Raw genomic sequence first — 15,527 nt, 5'->3', positions numbered from 1 at the left:
GTGACTGAAAGACCGTCACTGCTGGGCAGAGCGGAGACCCGCAGCCCGCTGTGCACTCCCCAGGGCAGGGGCTGCGGATGGGACAGACGTGGTCCCCAGCCTCCCCCACCTCCCTCTCCCCCTCTCTCCCCCTCTCTCCCCCTCTCTCCCCCTCTCTCCCCCTCTCTCCCCCTCTCTCCCCCTCTCTCCCCCTCTCTCCCCCTCTCTCCCCCTCTCTCCCCCTCTCTCCCCCTCTCTCCCCCTCTCTCCCCCTCTCTCCCCCTCTCTCCCCCTCTCTCCCCCTCTCTCCCCCTCTCTCCCCCTCTCTCCCCTCCCCCTCTCCCCCCTCCCCCCCTCTCCCCCCCTCCCTCTCACACACGCACACACACACCCTTTTTTTTTTTTTTTTTTAATAAAAATGGAGTCTTTCTTGGGACTTCCCTGGTGGTCCAGTGGTTAAGACTCCGCGCTTCCACTGCAGCAGGCACAGGTTCGATCCCTGATCGGGGAACTAAGATCCCGCAAGCTATGTGGCACAACCAGAAAAAAAAAAAACAAAACAAAAAAACAGGAGTCCTTCTATAAGGCTATTTTGGCAACTTCCTTTTTCCCCTCAACAGTAGTGACGGGCTGTTCTCCAGGCCCGTGTGTGTAGATCTCCTCGTTGTTCCCAGACGACTGCACAGCATTTAGGATCTGCATGAGCCCTCATTTGTTTAAACAGTCCCCTCTTGATGGGTACTTAAGTTGCTTACATTGTCACGCTTACAGAGTAGCAGTGAACTAACTTCCTCGTGCATCTATCTCTCTGCCCTTACATATCCATTTTTGTAGGAAGAGTTCCAAGAATACGTTTTACATATTATGTTATATGTATTTGAACTCTTCGTTTGCTGTTGTAAGTAAGTAATGGCTTCTTGGTTTTTTCCCCGTCTGTGGTGCGCTTGGCTTCTCCCTGGGTCTGTCCTGTAGGAAGAAGGCCTGGAGCGCCAGCTGGTGGCCCTCCTGGTGGAGCTGTCGGCCGAGCACTACCTTCCCATCTTCGCCCACCACCGCATCTCACTGGACATGCTGAGCCGGATGGGCCCTGGGGACCTGGCCAAGGTGGGCAGCAGCTGCCCCTCGGGGGAGGTGAGGGCGGCGGGCAGGGCCCTGGCCCGACCCAGCCAAGGGGCCACTTGCTCTTCACGCAGTTCTTGGTGAGGCCTGCGTCATCAGCTGTCCCAGGGCCACCTTGCTCCCAGAAGGCCAGAGCATGTGCCCCATCTGCCCCCAGTCATGTGGCTACAAAAGCCAGGGCTGTGGGTGCTGCTGACCCCAGATTGTTGACCCCCTGCCCTGCCCCGTTCAGATTGGATCTTCACCTCGTAGGGCTGGACAGCCAGGACCTTGGAGCTCATCTGGACCAGGCCCCTCCCCACCCCATGGATTTACAGTTATCACAGCAGCAGCACTGCCCGAGCCTGGTACATGCTGCACTAATTCATTTACCCTTCAAAAGAGACAAATACCGATGCCGGCAAACACTTGACAGTGCTAGGCACTGTTCCAAGCATGTCTTACATACGAATTCATTGACTCTTCCCAACAACCTGGGCAGGCACGTGCTGACATTGTCATCATTTTTTGGATGAGGAGGCTGCGACACGGCAAGGTAGCAGTTTGCCCGAGGTCACACAGCAGAGCCAGGACTCCAGCCCAGGCGGCTGGCCCGGTGCCGGGGTCCATGCTGTTGACCACTTTGCCGTACTGCCCGGCCCTCGGCTGACGCAGACACCGCGGCTCAGAAGGGCGACACGGCTGTGTCACCCACGCTCAGGAGCACCGTCTCTGGAGGCTGAGGGACTATGTGATTGTGGCACGGCCACTTCTCAGCAGCTCAGCCTCAGTGTGAACCACCTGACCGTGCGAACTGTGACAGAGGGTCCTGACTTCCTGGTCGTCACGGGGGTGATGGGAGGTCATGCGGGTGAAGCTGTCAGCACAGCTCCTGTGCAGGCTTCACACTTGCTAAACTGTAGCTGTTACTAGTGTTGGTTTCCCTCTGGGCCTCAGTGCCTCCCTCTGCTGTACGGATTGTCGGGCCCTCGTAGGCCTCCACGTTTCCAGCTGAGGGTGCTAGAAGCCAGGGAGGAGGTGGTGGCTCTGACCGTGCCGCATAGCAGGTCCCTTGCCCAGCCCAGGCCATGACCTGCCCTCCTTGGTCCGAGCAGGTGGGCGTCTCGGAAGCCGGCCTGCGGCACCAGATCCTGCGCAGAGCCCGGGAGCTGCTGGACGCGACCAGGGCCTGGCCAGGTACTGATGCTGAGCCCTCCCCTGTGCAGAGCCCTTACGTGTGGGCTGCGGTTGGGGGTGTCACCTGTTTACAGTTCAGGACGAGTCCTAAGGGCCACTTCTAACCCTGGCCAGTCCTTAAGCTTCCCTCCTAAAGGAACAATTTATAAATGGGAAAAGCAGACTCCAAAAATGGGAAAAAAAAGAACTTTTCTTACAGCAGTTTTGGGACCCTTCTGGCTTCCCTAAACCCACCCTACACACGTCGGGAACCACACACTCAGGATCCCTGGAGTAGAGGGAGAAACCAGCCGGACCAGTGCCCACCCCGTGCCCAGCACTGCACCCCAGGGCAGGCCTGTGGTTTGGACATAGAAAGGTGTTTGTGATGGTTGTGAAGGAGGTGCCCTGCCCTCATCCGGAGGCCCGGGAGAGGGCAGGTGCTGTGGCTGACCCAGGGGAAGGCACGGGAGTCGGGTCTCCTGTGTGCCAAGCAGGACGGGTATCAGGCATTTGACGACCACCGTGTCAGGTCACCTTTGCTGCAGCCCCGTGAGGTGGGCACCATTGTTACCCTCATCTGAGGGATGAGGAAACTGAGGCAGAGACAGGCTAACCCTAACCCTAACCCTTAGGGCTTCTTCCTGATTGTGGCCGCCCTGCAGGGAGGGTCTGGGCTGGAAGGCTCCCGAGCTCCAGAGGGCAGGAGAGCCTCAGGAGTTTTCCCCACAGTTCTCTTTCTGATCCCAGGACTCAATATGTGTTATATTAAATATAGAAGCGCCCCCTTACAGTGATGGTTTGGGGGGACACCATGATACCCCTAGAGGGTCTACAGTGGTTGTGATAGGCTTTTTAAGAAAAAACTTCAGGTTTTTTACAATTATAAAAAATACTACTTGTAATTTAACCTGTAGAATAAATGAAAAACCTGAACTGAGGGGATGGGGATCAGGGATGGAGAGAGACTTGGGGCTGTCGCTGGTGCACGTGGTGTGATAATGAGAGACACCGATTCTCATGTCCTCCTTCACGGCGGTTGGGACCCAGGCAGGGGACGCTGGATCCAGGGCAGAGCAGTGGACATGCTGGGGGCTCTGCCGGGGGACAGGGGCAACAGCCTTGAGAGCTGGTCATTCTTCTCCCTGCTCCTCTGGGTCACCTGCGCCTGGGCCCCTGGGTGGAGAATCTGCGAGCAAGCTAGGTCCGGTCCTACCCAGGGCTCCTGCAGGGCAGCTCTACCACCAGATGGCCCTGTGGCCTCGGGCAAGTGGCTTCCCCCTCTGAGCCTCCGATTTCTCATCTCTGACAGTGATGAGCCCTACTTGCAGGGTGGCTGTGAAGGATTCAGGGTGTGTTAGGGGTAAGAGGCCCCAGTTAACCGGCATCCCAGCTGTCCCATTTTACAGGTGGGGGAATGAGGCTCAGCAAAGAGGAATAAGTGGGTGTGTAGGAAGGCAGGATCCTGGTCAGATCCCGTCCCGCTCCAGCTCACTGTCTACTTGGGGCAGGCAGAGCCAGGGGAGGCCCTAGGGGTCGGGGTCAGGTGGGCATGACCCTGCCTCAGCCTCTCTGTCCCCACAGAGCTGCTGAAACCACCCCAGGGCGAGGTCCTCCCCACGGCCCCTGAGGAGCTTCCCGAGGCAGTGAGACCGTCAGCCCCCCGCGCGGAGCTGGAGGCCCAGACCTCAGAATGTGTTGTGTGCCTGGAACGGGAGGTAAGTCTGGGGCAACGGGCCCAACCCCCCGCCCGCCTGCCCAGCGCCTGCCGCCCGGAGCCTCCCGGGCAAAAAACAGGAAATTAAAATGACCCATGATCCCATGACCCAAACATGAGTAATGCTAACATCATTTTCTGGGCCTTTTTTCTTTTTTTCAAAAGAGAGTTTTTTTCTCCCACTTAGGAAGTTTCCCTTCGTGTATGCATTAAGTCATTAAATATCAACAACACAATTTTCTCTGAAGAGACTTTTTAAAACCTGTTTTAAAAACTGTAACAAAATTGGTGCCTATTATAAAAATTCAGCAATGTAGCACATAAAATACCCCCCTCCCCCCCCGAGTGTGATCCTACTTAGAAAAGGTCGCCACGTTAGCAGTTTGATTACCCTGTGGTTTTTGCTGGGCTCGGCGAATGCGGTGATACAGGGGGCCTTGGTGGTTATAAATTTAACCAAACCCCTGCTCTGGGCCCCGGAGGTGGCTTCCTAGCTCTTATTACAAAACAGTGCTATACTGAACAGCCTTGAACAGAATTTGGAGCACATCCTTGGTTATTTCCTTAGGATAACTTACTAAAAAGAGGAAATGCTAAAGCAAAGAATAGACACACTTCCGTGGCTTTTAATCCATAATGCTGGGGTGGTTTTGAGACCGAGGGTCCGGGCAAAGTGCATAGAAAAACCAAAAATTGGGAACAACGTGCACATCCAACAGCTGGGCTGGTGAGATACGGTGGGGATGAAAAACGTACACGGCTGTTACAGAGAGGGGCAGAGAGTGACCAAGAAGGGCGGCGGCACGTGCTCCTGTGCTGATTGGCGCATGACGACCGTGCTGTCAGATCTTTAGGGGCCGGGGGCCTCCCTTGCCCCATCCCCGGGGAGCCAGGCCGGGCTGGGGCCCAGACGCTCCCGCGCTCTCTCCTCAGGCCCAGATGATCTTCCTCAACTGCGGCCACGTCTGCTGCTGCCAGCAGTGCTGCCAGCCCCTGCGTACTTGCCCGCTGTGCCGCCAGGACATCGCCCAGCGCCTCCGCATCTACCACAGCCGCTGAGCGCCGGCCGCCAGCCCGGGCCTGACACCTCCAGCCCCACCTCTGCCACCTGCGGGCCCAGGGCTCCAGCTCCCGCTCTGTTCTCCATGGACTAACACGGGCCCCTCTGTCCTGGCCCAGGCGGGGACAGGAGTGGTCCTGACCAAGGGCAGAGCCAGTGTGGATACTGTGGAGGAGGAGAGAGGACCCCTCGCCGCACGAGGACAGGGTCTGGGGTGTGGGGTGGCAGCGGGCCTCCATCTGAGCGCAGGCCTGAGCGTCCCAGCTGTCTCTGGCAGTCACGGCCCCTCCAGGAGCCTCATCAGGGGAGCCCGGGCAGGGCTGTCCCACTGGGCAGGGTGGGGGGAGTGCAGGAGGGCCCTGGCCGAGGGGAGAGGGGGGAGGCCACCGTGGCCTGTCCTCGGACTGACTGGCCAGAATGTGTTCAGGGCGGGCCTGGTGCCGTGAGCGACGGCGGCCCCTCCTCGCCTCCCTCTCTGCTGCTGCCCGCACGCTGGGCCCCTCTGCTCTCCACATCTGCACCTCCTCACCCCACGCAGCTCAAGGGCAGGCGCTGAGCTTTGCAGACCCAAAGCAGGAACGTCAATAAACCCATCTCCAGCCTGCTCCTCCCGAGTCATCACTGGGTCCTGATGGAGCCCGGGGAGGGGGAGGGGGTCGCAGCTCAGTCAGAAGGGAAGTGGGGAGATGCGGTGTTCCCAAAGGTGAAGTTATCCAAACCTCCCTCGTTGCAGGTGGAGAGACCAGGGCTCTAAGAGAAGGGCTCAGAAAGTCTGCGGAGCTTGTGGTGCCGTGTGGGCTGTGCTATGTGCTCTGTTATCGTTACCCCAGACCAGGGGGCTGGGTGTCCCGGGCCCTGTGACAGGAATGTGGTGGCACTGACTCTGGAGCCTAGAAGCATCTTGACCCCTGAACCCATGCAGCCATGCAGGTTGTTCATTGCACAATTCCAGAAGGAGCCATGCCCCTTGTACTCACTGTAGAGCTGCACCTTTATTGTGCATTTTCTGGCAGAGAGTTTTGAGCCAGGGGCAGCTTTTTCTTTGGGCTAGAGGCAGGCCTGCTCGAGGCGCCTGGGCTCTGCCTCCAGCTAACTCTGACCCTGGCTAACCTTCCACATCCTAGTTCCCCATCTGTTCAGCAAGGGACACAATGGATGGAGCCCTGACATAGGCCGGCGGCCACCAGGGAGCACTGAATGCTCATCGCAGGCACAGCGTAAGAGACGGCGGGATGCAGGGGACAGGCCCTCACTCTCCCTGCCTTGTTGTGACTGTCAGTCCTGTGGGCTGAAACAGGACGGATGAAGGGCCCATGTGGTGTGAGTCCTGCTTTCCAGGTACCCAGGGGACCTCTGATGGTTCCCCTCCCCACACACCCTCCTGGGCTCTGCTTAGCTAAGAGAGGAGACTGAGGCCTGAGGTGGGCAGGGCCACCTCGCAGAGCACAGTGTTTGGCGGGTCTCCTTGAACCCTCAATAGGCCCCCCTTTTATAGACGAGGAGCCTGAGGCCGAGTTCAGTGACTTGCCAAGGTCAACGGCAAGACTGCAGCTGAGCCCCTGCTTTCTCACCTCAGCCCTTGTTAACAAGCCTTCAGCCACTGGCCACCGTCCCCCAAGGTGATGGGGGCCCCATAGCCTCAGCCCAGGTTCCCCGCCTTCCTGGACCTCAGTTTACACATCGGTGAAATGTGACAGTGGTGCCCGCCACCTGGAGCTGCTGTGAGGCTCCTAGTCTTGCACGGAATGTGCACGGCCCACAGTATAGTGCTCAGAAATACTAGCTGTGTGAGCAGGAGTCTTGAAAACACTGGCATCACTGTTTGGATCTAGTGTGAGCCTCGGGCCCACCTGCCATGGGCACCCCAGGGCCACGTGGCCATAAAGTAGCTGCCCTCCTGCCCTCGCCATTGCCTGAGACTGCCAGAGGTGCACCCTGCATGGATCTGGCTGAGGAAGCCATCTGAGCTGCCAGCAGGCTAGTCACCTACCTGCTGTGTCCCGTCTCTCCAAGCCTCAGTTTTCTCCTCTGTCAAATGGGATAATAGAAGAACTCTGGCCACGCACCCGTAAGTACTCGGTCAAGCGACCATCCCAGAAAGTCAAGGTGCACAGATGCTCCTAGTCAGTCTCCAGCCCAGGTCTCCCCCTGCTGGCACCACACATGGGCCACTGGCTTTAAATAAAGCATTTATTGATTAGTAGAAGCTTAAACAGTTTGCATAATATTTTCAATACAAGATCTGAGAAGGATGATTGGAAAACCACAAAAGAAGGCACCAGAGGAGAGCATCTTCAGACAGAACGTGTTGGTAAAAGAGGTTAGTGAGGCGTTGAGTTTAGGGCTTGAGGGACTGGCGGGCGAGGGGGGGGGGGTGGGGGTGGTCCCTGAGCACCAGCCAGAGCTGCACGTCCTGTGGGTCCCAGGGCCCGGTCCAGGAAGGAGATCGAGGGGATGGAGGATGCAGGGCTGGGATGGGGTTGAGGACCCTGAAGGACTCCGTTTCTGCCCTGCCCACCCTCCCCTCAAAGCAGCAGGGGAGGGGGTCTGGGAAGGCCAGGAGGTCCCAGCCCCTGGGGATGGTCTCGGCTTGACCCTCACCCCAGGAAGGGGGATGGCTGGGCCCCACGTGACTCATGAAGACATTTGAAGAGTTCTGGAGTTTTCAGGGTGGGGTGACTGGAAACTCAGAGCAGCAGGGGCCGAGCCCCGGCCTGACCCAAATGCTCAGTGGTGCCCTGGGGTGCCTCGGCCCATCCCCCTGCCCCTCACGAGCCCCGCAGCTCCCTGGGAGGACAGCGCGTACCTTGGAAGTGGCCTGCAGAGTCCACACCCACCCAGCCCTGCCACTGAGCAACGTGCCACCGCCCCCCACCCCCCCAGCCCAGCACAGAGGGACTCCGGAGACTGGACCCCAGCAAGTGGAGGGGGAGGCAAAGGACCAGCTTCCAGCAACCCTCCATCTGCCACGTCGCCCACCTCGCCCACCCTCCCAGCAGTACCTCTGCAGAGGTCACGCCCTCCTTCCCTCTGACACGTCCTCTCCCCAGACCAGCACGTTCCAGGCCTTTCTTGTTCTCTCCTCAGGCCCATGGCCCCATCCCCCTCCGCGAGGCAGCCCTCCCCCAGCCTGAAGGCCCCCCTCCTTGCACATCCCCTCACCCGGGGCGGGACAGCAAGGCCAGTATCCACTCCAAAACTGGCCTCTGGGGCCCAGCCGGGAGGAGGGAGGAGCGGGGCTGAGACGGGCCTCAGCGCTCCATCTTCCTGGTTCCAGCGAGCCCCTTGGTGAGAGGAGAGAGGATCCATGGGCTCTGTGTCACAGCAGATGCTACTCTTACCGCCCTCTTCCCAAGGATGGCAAGACCCACGAGGGAAACGGGCCACAGAGGCAGGGCAGGGAGGGAGGACTCAGGGACCCAGGGCCACCGAGTGCTCCCAGCCCCCTCCGCTGTGCTCTGTCCCCAGCAGGAGAAGGAAAGCCGAGATCATCCCACAGAAGAGAAAACAGACCAACCAAGTGTGACCGAACCCAATAAAGTGACTCAGGTGGGCCCGTCCCCGCCCAGCCCCAGAGGTGCCACACCAGCCCGGCCCCATCCCCACCCGGAAGGCACAGATCCAGTGCTCCCCGCCCAGAGCCAAGCCTTCCAGTGCCTCGGAGGGAGTGGCCCGTGTGCCATGTCCAACAGAAGCTTGGGGGCGACTGGCCTAGAACTCAGTCTGCACCCCTGCACCGTCCTCGGTGGTGGTATGGATGGGGGGGCGGCCGCCAGGGCCGGACACCTGCTCCCCGGTCTCCTGGTCACTGGGCTTGGGAGGCTCGAGGTCCGAGGCCTTTCCAGGTGGGAGCTGCCGGAGGGGTGAGGCAGGCGGTGAGGCGGCCTCAGGGGCCGCCCCGGGCTGCGGGCTCTCCTGGGCGGGGGCCCCATTGAGCAGGGGGCCGGCCAGCGGGGGGCTTTCGGCCTGCTGATCCCGGGCCAGCAGGCCATGGAGCTCGGTGATGCTGTCTGCGGACGCAGGTGATAGCGGCTCAGGGACAGCCTTAAAGGGCAGCCCCGCCTCCTCGTCCTGGACCACGGACACCACCTGCTTGGCACGCCGGCGCTTTTCTGAGAGGATGACTGCTTCCGGGATACCAGGGCTGCCGGGGTCCCCACCACTGTCACTGCTGCCGCTGTACTCCTCGCCCCAGTCGATGGGCATGCCCTCGGCCAGCAGGTGCAGGTTGGGGTCGCTGTTGTGCATGACCACGCTGTCCCGGTACAGGTTGTGCTTCCTCTGCACGGCAGCCTCCTTCACGGCTACGGGACAAGAGGGCGGTGTCGGGACATTTACCACGGGGCTGACGGCCGCCAGCACACCCTACAGTGTGCCCAGCTGTGACCTGCATCATCCCCCAGAGGCCTCCCTCGGCCTGAGTGGGTGCTGTGACTGGGACGAGGTTTATTTCAGGCCTCAATGCCGGGAAGCAGGGGCTGTGACCCTAAACCCTGTCACTCACCTGATGCTCCCCAAAATGTCAAGGACCCACAAACAAACTAAGGCACAGGGATGCAATGCTACCCTCCTGGGGCCACACCGCTAGTAGTGGGCCCACCCCAGCCCACGGCGTAAGTCTTCTCTTCTCTTTGTAGCTTAGCTGACCCCACCAGGAAGACCTCTGGGTGGCCACCACCACCACCCTCCAGGCAGTAAGGGTCCCAACAGCAGCAGCACCCCCCACCCAGCTCTGCAGCCAGCCCCCGGGGGCCGGGAGGTACGCACCCTGCAGGATGTCCTTCATGACCGTCTGCAACACCACTTCCTCGTACGTGTTCTCCACCAGGATGAACCTGGCAAAGTCCTCGAATATCAGCTCCTGGAACCGGGACAGCTCCTGCCGGGCGGGGTTGTGGGTGGGGGCAGAGAGAGGGGTGGCCAGGGCTGTTGGTCAGGCCCAGGGCTGGGGCTAGCAGGGGAGGGGAGTGGGGGGAGGGGTGGGGGAGGGGAGTGGGGGGAGGGGAGTGGGGGAGGGGAGTGGGGGGAGGGGATTGGGGGAGGGGTGGGGGAGGGGAGGAGGGGGAGGGGTGGGGGAGGGGAGTGGGGGGAGAGGGCGCACTCACCGACTTGCAGGTGGGTGCCAGCTTCTTGAGCAGGAACGGGATGGTGATCTGCAGCAGAGCCTCCCGGAAAAAGCGCTTCCGCACGGTGCTGCTGTCATAGTCGTATTTCTGCCAGGAAAGAGGAGTCGGGGCCGGGGCGCGGGAGGCTCTGGGTCAGGGAGCTCCACCGGCCCCTGGTCTGACCCGAGCCCCCGCGTCCCCCTGGGTGGAGGGGTGGGGCCGGGCCGGGCGGCTCACCTTCAGCACCCGCTCCAGGATGCGTTGGATGGACTTGCACAGCTCCTCCTTGGTGGGCCCCTTCCCCAGCTCCTGGTGCAGGAGGGTCTCGAAGGTGTACACGGCGTTGTCCATTTGCTGCCGGCGGGGCACACCACGGGGCACGTGAAAGGGGTGCCCACCGGCAGGAGGGGCGCCTGCGTGCTCAGCTGCCCGTTCACTCGCTCACTCCTGTACTGAGTGTCTAGCGTGCTGGCTCAGGCCCGGGCACCAGGGCCAGTCCCTGCCTCAGGGAACCAGAGGCCCTGGGCCCTGTGGGAAGGGGCTTAGGGAGCAAGGAGGGCCTCCCAGAGGAAGGGGTCTCTGAGACCCAAAAGATGAGTCTGAATTAGCCAGGTGGGCAGAAAGGACAGTGTCCAAACAGACCAGAGAGCAGAGCAGCAGAGAGCACGCCAGGGCCGAGCGTGGCTGCAGCGAGGCCCGTGAGGAGGACGAGGAGGGGGCCGGGGAGGAAGGCCACAGAGGCAGGGCCTCTTCCCCAGGAGATGGGGACCTGGGGACGGCGGGTGCGGGGGGAGCTGGGGTAGCACCCTGGGCTCACCTCACGCATGAGGATCTGGGCTCGCTGCTTGAACACAGACGTGCTGGACACGTCGAAACGCTGCTGCAGCCCATCGAGCCGCAGCGGCTCCATCTTCTCATAGCAGCTCTGCATCTTGAGGGGGTGGTACGCCAGCTGGGACAGCTTCTCCATGTACTGCAGGGAGGCAGAGGCACGCGGGACCTGAGCGGGGGCCGCCAGAGTAGCCAGGCAGCCCCCAGCCCTGGGGCTGGCACCCGGGAAGGCCATCCGGGGGTGGCGGCCACAAGGGCAAGAGCTGGAGGACCCGGGACAGGAGGCAGGAGGAGTGGGGTCCGGCAGCACAGCGTGTGGGGAGAGGCCAGCCCGGGAGCTGCGTGACCTTGGGCAAATTGCTCACCTTCTCTTAGCCTCAGTTTCCTCAGCCTCCAAATCAGGAGATGGTTTTTCATGATCTCTAAGGTCTTCTATGGCTCTCAAATTCTATGATTATTATTGTCAAGGGACTTCTCAGTTTGGGGTGTAGAAGAGGCTAAGATTACAGGACCAATTCTATCTGCACCTGACAATTATGTGGGGCTCCAGGCAGCCGACTACCCCAATATGGGATTTGTGGAAGACCGTTCACCCCGAGAACCAGCGAACTCAGAAGTGAGTGAGAGGGGCTGGCTCCATTTGTGGGGTGCACGAAACGGCATCTGTGTACTTGCCCGGCCCCTCGGTCTCCCGCAGCCCCTCCGTTCACAGGTTATGCCCCGGAGGGGAGCGGCCAGCCCTGATCACAGTGAGGGCCTGACGGGGGCCAGACCAAACCCAAACCCAAACCCGGGGCCAGTGCCTGGCTCACCTCGCCCAGCTTGTCGATGCCGCCCTCGTTGATGACGTTCAGGTTCATGTCGGTGACCTCCTTGAAGAAGACGTCCCGCACTTCGGTGAAGCCCTGGCTGGTGGGCACCATCAGGGCCTCCAGGATGGACGGGATATAGGGCTGGACATGATTCCGGACACACACCTCCGCCTTGGGGAGGATGGAGGCTGCACCGAGGGAGCTGGTTAGCAGATGGCACCCCCGGTAGCAACTCCCACCATCCCAGACACCCAGGCTAGCGGCAGGCTGTCGTATTATTCTTTAAAGAAAACCACTGGACAACATTAGCAAACTGAAGGATTCTTGAGGAACAGCTGATAACGCAGCACAAATAACGGAGTTCTGAGACTGGACCCTGATGTTCCTGAAACTGTGATGGCAAGAAACTAAGAAAACTGCTAGTGTAAAGGTCTCTAGGTTGGCAGTTTTTCTGCTTAGCCAGAGAAGAGAACTCACCTTTGGGGGTCTTGCTCCTTCATTTAAAAAAAAAAAAATGAAAAACACTTCAGTGGCTTCAATGAGCCTCCGGGTTTTGCAAACCCCGATTCTGCTCTGGAATGGTGTGGCCTGACTCAGCCCAACTATGGAAAAGGCTGCTTCCCTGTGGGCAGGGACCGTCTCCAAGACATTCTGACCAAGGCATTTTTTAGCCAGGGGGTGTTTTGACGTCCCTCCTTCTCCCCTGCCCAGCTAACATTATTTGTTCCACACAATAAATGTCAACTCTCGGTGTCCTCCCCCGCTCACAGTGAGTACAGCTGTTAGAGAATAACCCTCGGGCAACTGACGACAGTCACAACTGTGGCCAGCGTGTGATGGAGGACAAGTGAGCAAAAGGATCCCATCAGGCTCGGAACAGAAAGGAGCATCAGCTGACCCGGGAAAGGCTGGCTGAATGTGAATCACCAAAGTCAAGCTGATGTCGCTAAAACGATACATGGCAGATCTGATGACCAAAGATGAACAGAAGGCTTGAACCTCCTCAACATCATTTAGGTCACCAAGATCTGAGTCTATAGAGATAACAGCCGACAAACAACTCACAGGGGTTGGAAGAACAGTGGCTCAGATTTGCTTCTGGTGTTTTAAAAATAATCAATGAATCAAGTCATTCCTGTGAAATGTAAACGGATCCCTGAAACAGGCAGGAGGGATGCCCTGACCCCGGAGGGCGGGTGGTCCCAGCACGTCCACCAGGTGATGACAACCACAGCAGGTGGCCTGCCTACCTCGGATCTTGCTGGCCAGGTGCTCCTTGGAGGTGATGATCTGGTCCATGTCAGTGCGGATGACCGCCTCCATGGCCGGCCGGGCCAGCTGTAGCTTGGACAGCACGGCCTCAAAGCGTGCCTTGGCCTGTTCATACACCATGCGGTACACGGTGTCTGAGATCTGTGGGCACAGCGGAGGTGTCAGCGCCAGGCTGAGGGTGCCAGGCAGCTGCAGGCCCCCCACCCCTGCTCCCAAGCCCAGGCCTGCCCACCTGGATCCACTGCCGCTGTCGCTCCTGCAGTTTCCCCTTCAGCCGGGGGGCGAGCTCTGCCTTCAGCTCAGGGCCCAGCTCCTCCATCACCAGGTTGCTCAGGATCTAGGACCGGGAGGCAGAGGTCAGGGCAGGGGTTGGAGCATGCCCAGCCCCCTCCATATTCCGGCAAGCCCGGCCACTCAAGCCCCCCCCTCAAAGCTGCTCTTCGCTCCACGTCTCCACTGCCCTCCCTCCTGAGCATCATTCCCACAGGTCCCACCTTACCTGCCTGGGTGTCCTGTAGGATCCTGTAGGGGCCCCACTTCAGGACCGTTGCACATGCTGCCACCCTGTCTGGAATACCACACCCTGCCCCCCTTGCCTGCACATGGAAGTGTGTGCGTTTACTTGTCAAACGTCTGTTTCTCCTTCTAGACAGCTCCCTGAGGGCCAGGACTGCGTCCCTCCTACAGTGCACCCCAGCACCTAGCCCAGGGTCGGTGCTCAGTTAATGACTGAACAAAATACCAAGCAGCTCCCCCTGCGGGATCCGCCTCAGCCTCCACCCGTCCAAAGCTGCAGCCAGTGCTCCAGAGCCCTGCCTGTGGGCCCCGCGCTGACTTGCGCAGCCTCCCCGCCAGCCTCCCTGGCCTCACCTGCACCTCGTTCCCACACAGCATCTCCCAGGTGCCGTACAGCTCCTTGGACTGGCGGTACATGCGGATGGCGTCAGTGAACGCGGGGCCCTCCACCTTGGAGTCCTCGGGGATCCCTGCCCGGGAGAGGGATGGAGAGAGGAGGTCGGTAGGATGGCCCGTGCCCTCCACCAAGACCAAAGGGTTGACTGCCCAAACTCCCCCCACCTCTGACCCCCATGGCTCCTGTAGTAACAGCCTCAGGAGTAGTTGCAGTGACAGTAACGATAATAACCCACCAAGAGCAGTGGACAGTAAGACAGCCCTCCTCCGTATCCTCCTCATCTCCTTCAACCCTCCCAACCAGCCCGAGATGTGGGCACTGTCATTTCCTCTGCTTTTCCAGATGAAGAAACAGGCTCTGAGGTCAGGCCACTGCCGAGGGTCCAAGGCCAGCGAGCGGCAGAGCCAAGACCAGAAGCCACCACCACCACCAAGGAGAGGCCACCCAGCATGGCAGACAGCGTACCAGAGGCACCCAGAGACCCTCTCTCCATCAGGGGCCTGCCAACTTTCCCTGCAAAGGGCCACACAGTAAATAGTCTCAGCTTTGTGGGCCAGACGATCTCCGTCCCAGCCATTCAACCTGCCATTGTAGCAGGAAAGCAGCCGCAGGCAGTGTGTGAACAAACGAGCCGATAAAACTGGATTTATTAAAATAGGCGATGAGCCCAATTTGGCTCACGGGCCATAGTTTGCACAGCCTTGTTGCAGGTCATTGAATCCTAAGGGACCTCAGTTCTCCCTTCTGAATAGTGGGAGCAGTGACCAGCCTGGCCTCACACACCCACTGTGGGGCTGCAGGGACCACAGTGTGAACTGTGAAGGCAGGGCCCGGGAGCAGGCCCCAGCGGGCACCACATCGCACTTTATTAGTGACTACAGCCACGAATGGCTCCTGCTGCCCTGGGTCCGCCTTGCTCACCGCCGTGCATCCAGGGGACTGGAAATACCATTTCTCACTTTTGTCATTGATGGTGGCGGTGGTGGCCCAGATGAGTTTGTCCACCTCCCCCGTGCTGGCGAGGGGGTCAGTGAACAAGGCATGGGCCTCAGACTGGGTGCTGGGGAGGCAGGCTGCAGGAAGTCACAACATCTGACTTCGGGACGAACGTGGTTCAACACCTTGCAGGCAGGCAGCTGGCGGCTACCCTGGCCGCGAGCCTCTGACCGCTGTATCCCCAGAGCCAAGGGAAGGGGAAATGGCAGCCAGTGCCTCCGAAACCCCGACTTCCACTGCAGTGACTACGGGCTGAGTCACCCCCACAGAGAAAAAGCCCCTCTCTGGCGTGGGGAGAACCCCTCCCCTCCACATCCGCTGACCCAGGGATCACACTGCCTGGCGGGGCTGGAAGAGAGCTCAGAGGTGGGGAAACTGAGGCCCAGCCCCAGCCCTGCAGTGGCAGCTCCGTGGACTGGGATGGGGGCGTGAGGGGCATCTCACCCTGCATTTCAGGGACCTGAGATGAGGGAGTGATGGGGGCAGAGCAGGGGTGTCCCAGCTGGGATGCCGCACAGAGCCCTGGGGTGGGTGCTGCCCAGCTGGGCCAGGGGAGGAAGCCCCTGAG

The 15,527-nt window shown here is 60.1% G+C and overlaps 2 protein-coding genes across 4 annotated transcripts in view; one reads left to right on the top strand and one right to left on the bottom strand.

Annotated features, from left to right (window-relative positions):
- LRSAM1 (leucine rich repeat and sterile alpha motif containing 1) overlaps positions 1-5,634 on the top strand; it is a 47,334-nt gene extending 41,700 nt beyond the window's left edge. For 2 of the 3 annotated variants that reach the window (XM_061199892.1, XM_061199891.1), the window contains exons 23-26: positions 952-1,083; positions 2,193-2,274; positions 3,838-3,971; positions 4,904-5,634. In XM_061199892.1, coding sequence (XP_061055875.1) covers positions 952-1,083; positions 2,193-2,274; positions 3,838-3,971; positions 4,904-5,029 — 474 coding nt within the window. In that variant the 3' untranslated portion in view covers positions 5,030-5,634. Of the gene's footprint in view, positions 1-951; positions 1,084-1,350; positions 1,446-2,192; positions 2,275-3,837; positions 3,972-4,903 lie in introns of those variants that run through there. The other variant, XM_061199893.1, reaches the window with a different exon arrangement.
- A 1,572-nt stretch (positions 5,635-7,206) lies between these two features.
- NIBAN2 (niban apoptosis regulator 2) overlaps positions 7,207-15,527 on the bottom strand; it is a 50,815-nt gene continuing 42,494 nt past the window's right edge. The window contains exons 6-14 of the mRNA XM_061199889.1: positions 13,921-14,036; positions 13,283-13,387; positions 13,029-13,191; positions 11,779-11,966; positions 10,953-11,108; positions 10,373-10,489; positions 10,136-10,243; positions 9,798-9,909; positions 7,207-9,334 (exon numbers count right to left, since the gene is read on the bottom strand). Of these exons, the coding sequence (XP_061055872.1) occupies positions 8,742-9,334; positions 9,798-9,909; positions 10,136-10,243; positions 10,373-10,489; positions 10,953-11,108; positions 11,779-11,966; positions 13,029-13,191; positions 13,283-13,387; positions 13,921-14,036 (1,658 nt within the window). The 3' untranslated portion in view covers positions 7,207-8,741. The remainder of the gene's footprint in view (positions 9,335-9,797; positions 9,910-10,135; positions 10,244-10,372; positions 10,490-10,952; positions 11,109-11,778; positions 11,967-13,028; positions 13,192-13,282; positions 13,388-13,920; positions 14,037-15,527) is intronic.

This window comes from Eubalaena glacialis, chromosome 9, assembly GCF_028564815.1.
Source record: "Eubalaena glacialis isolate mEubGla1 chromosome 9, mEubGla1.1.hap2.+ XY, whole genome shotgun sequence".
Lineage (NCBI taxonomy): Eukaryota > Metazoa > Chordata > Mammalia > Artiodactyla > Balaenidae > Eubalaena > Eubalaena glacialis.
This window is presented reverse-complemented; position numbering and strand designations above follow the sequence as displayed.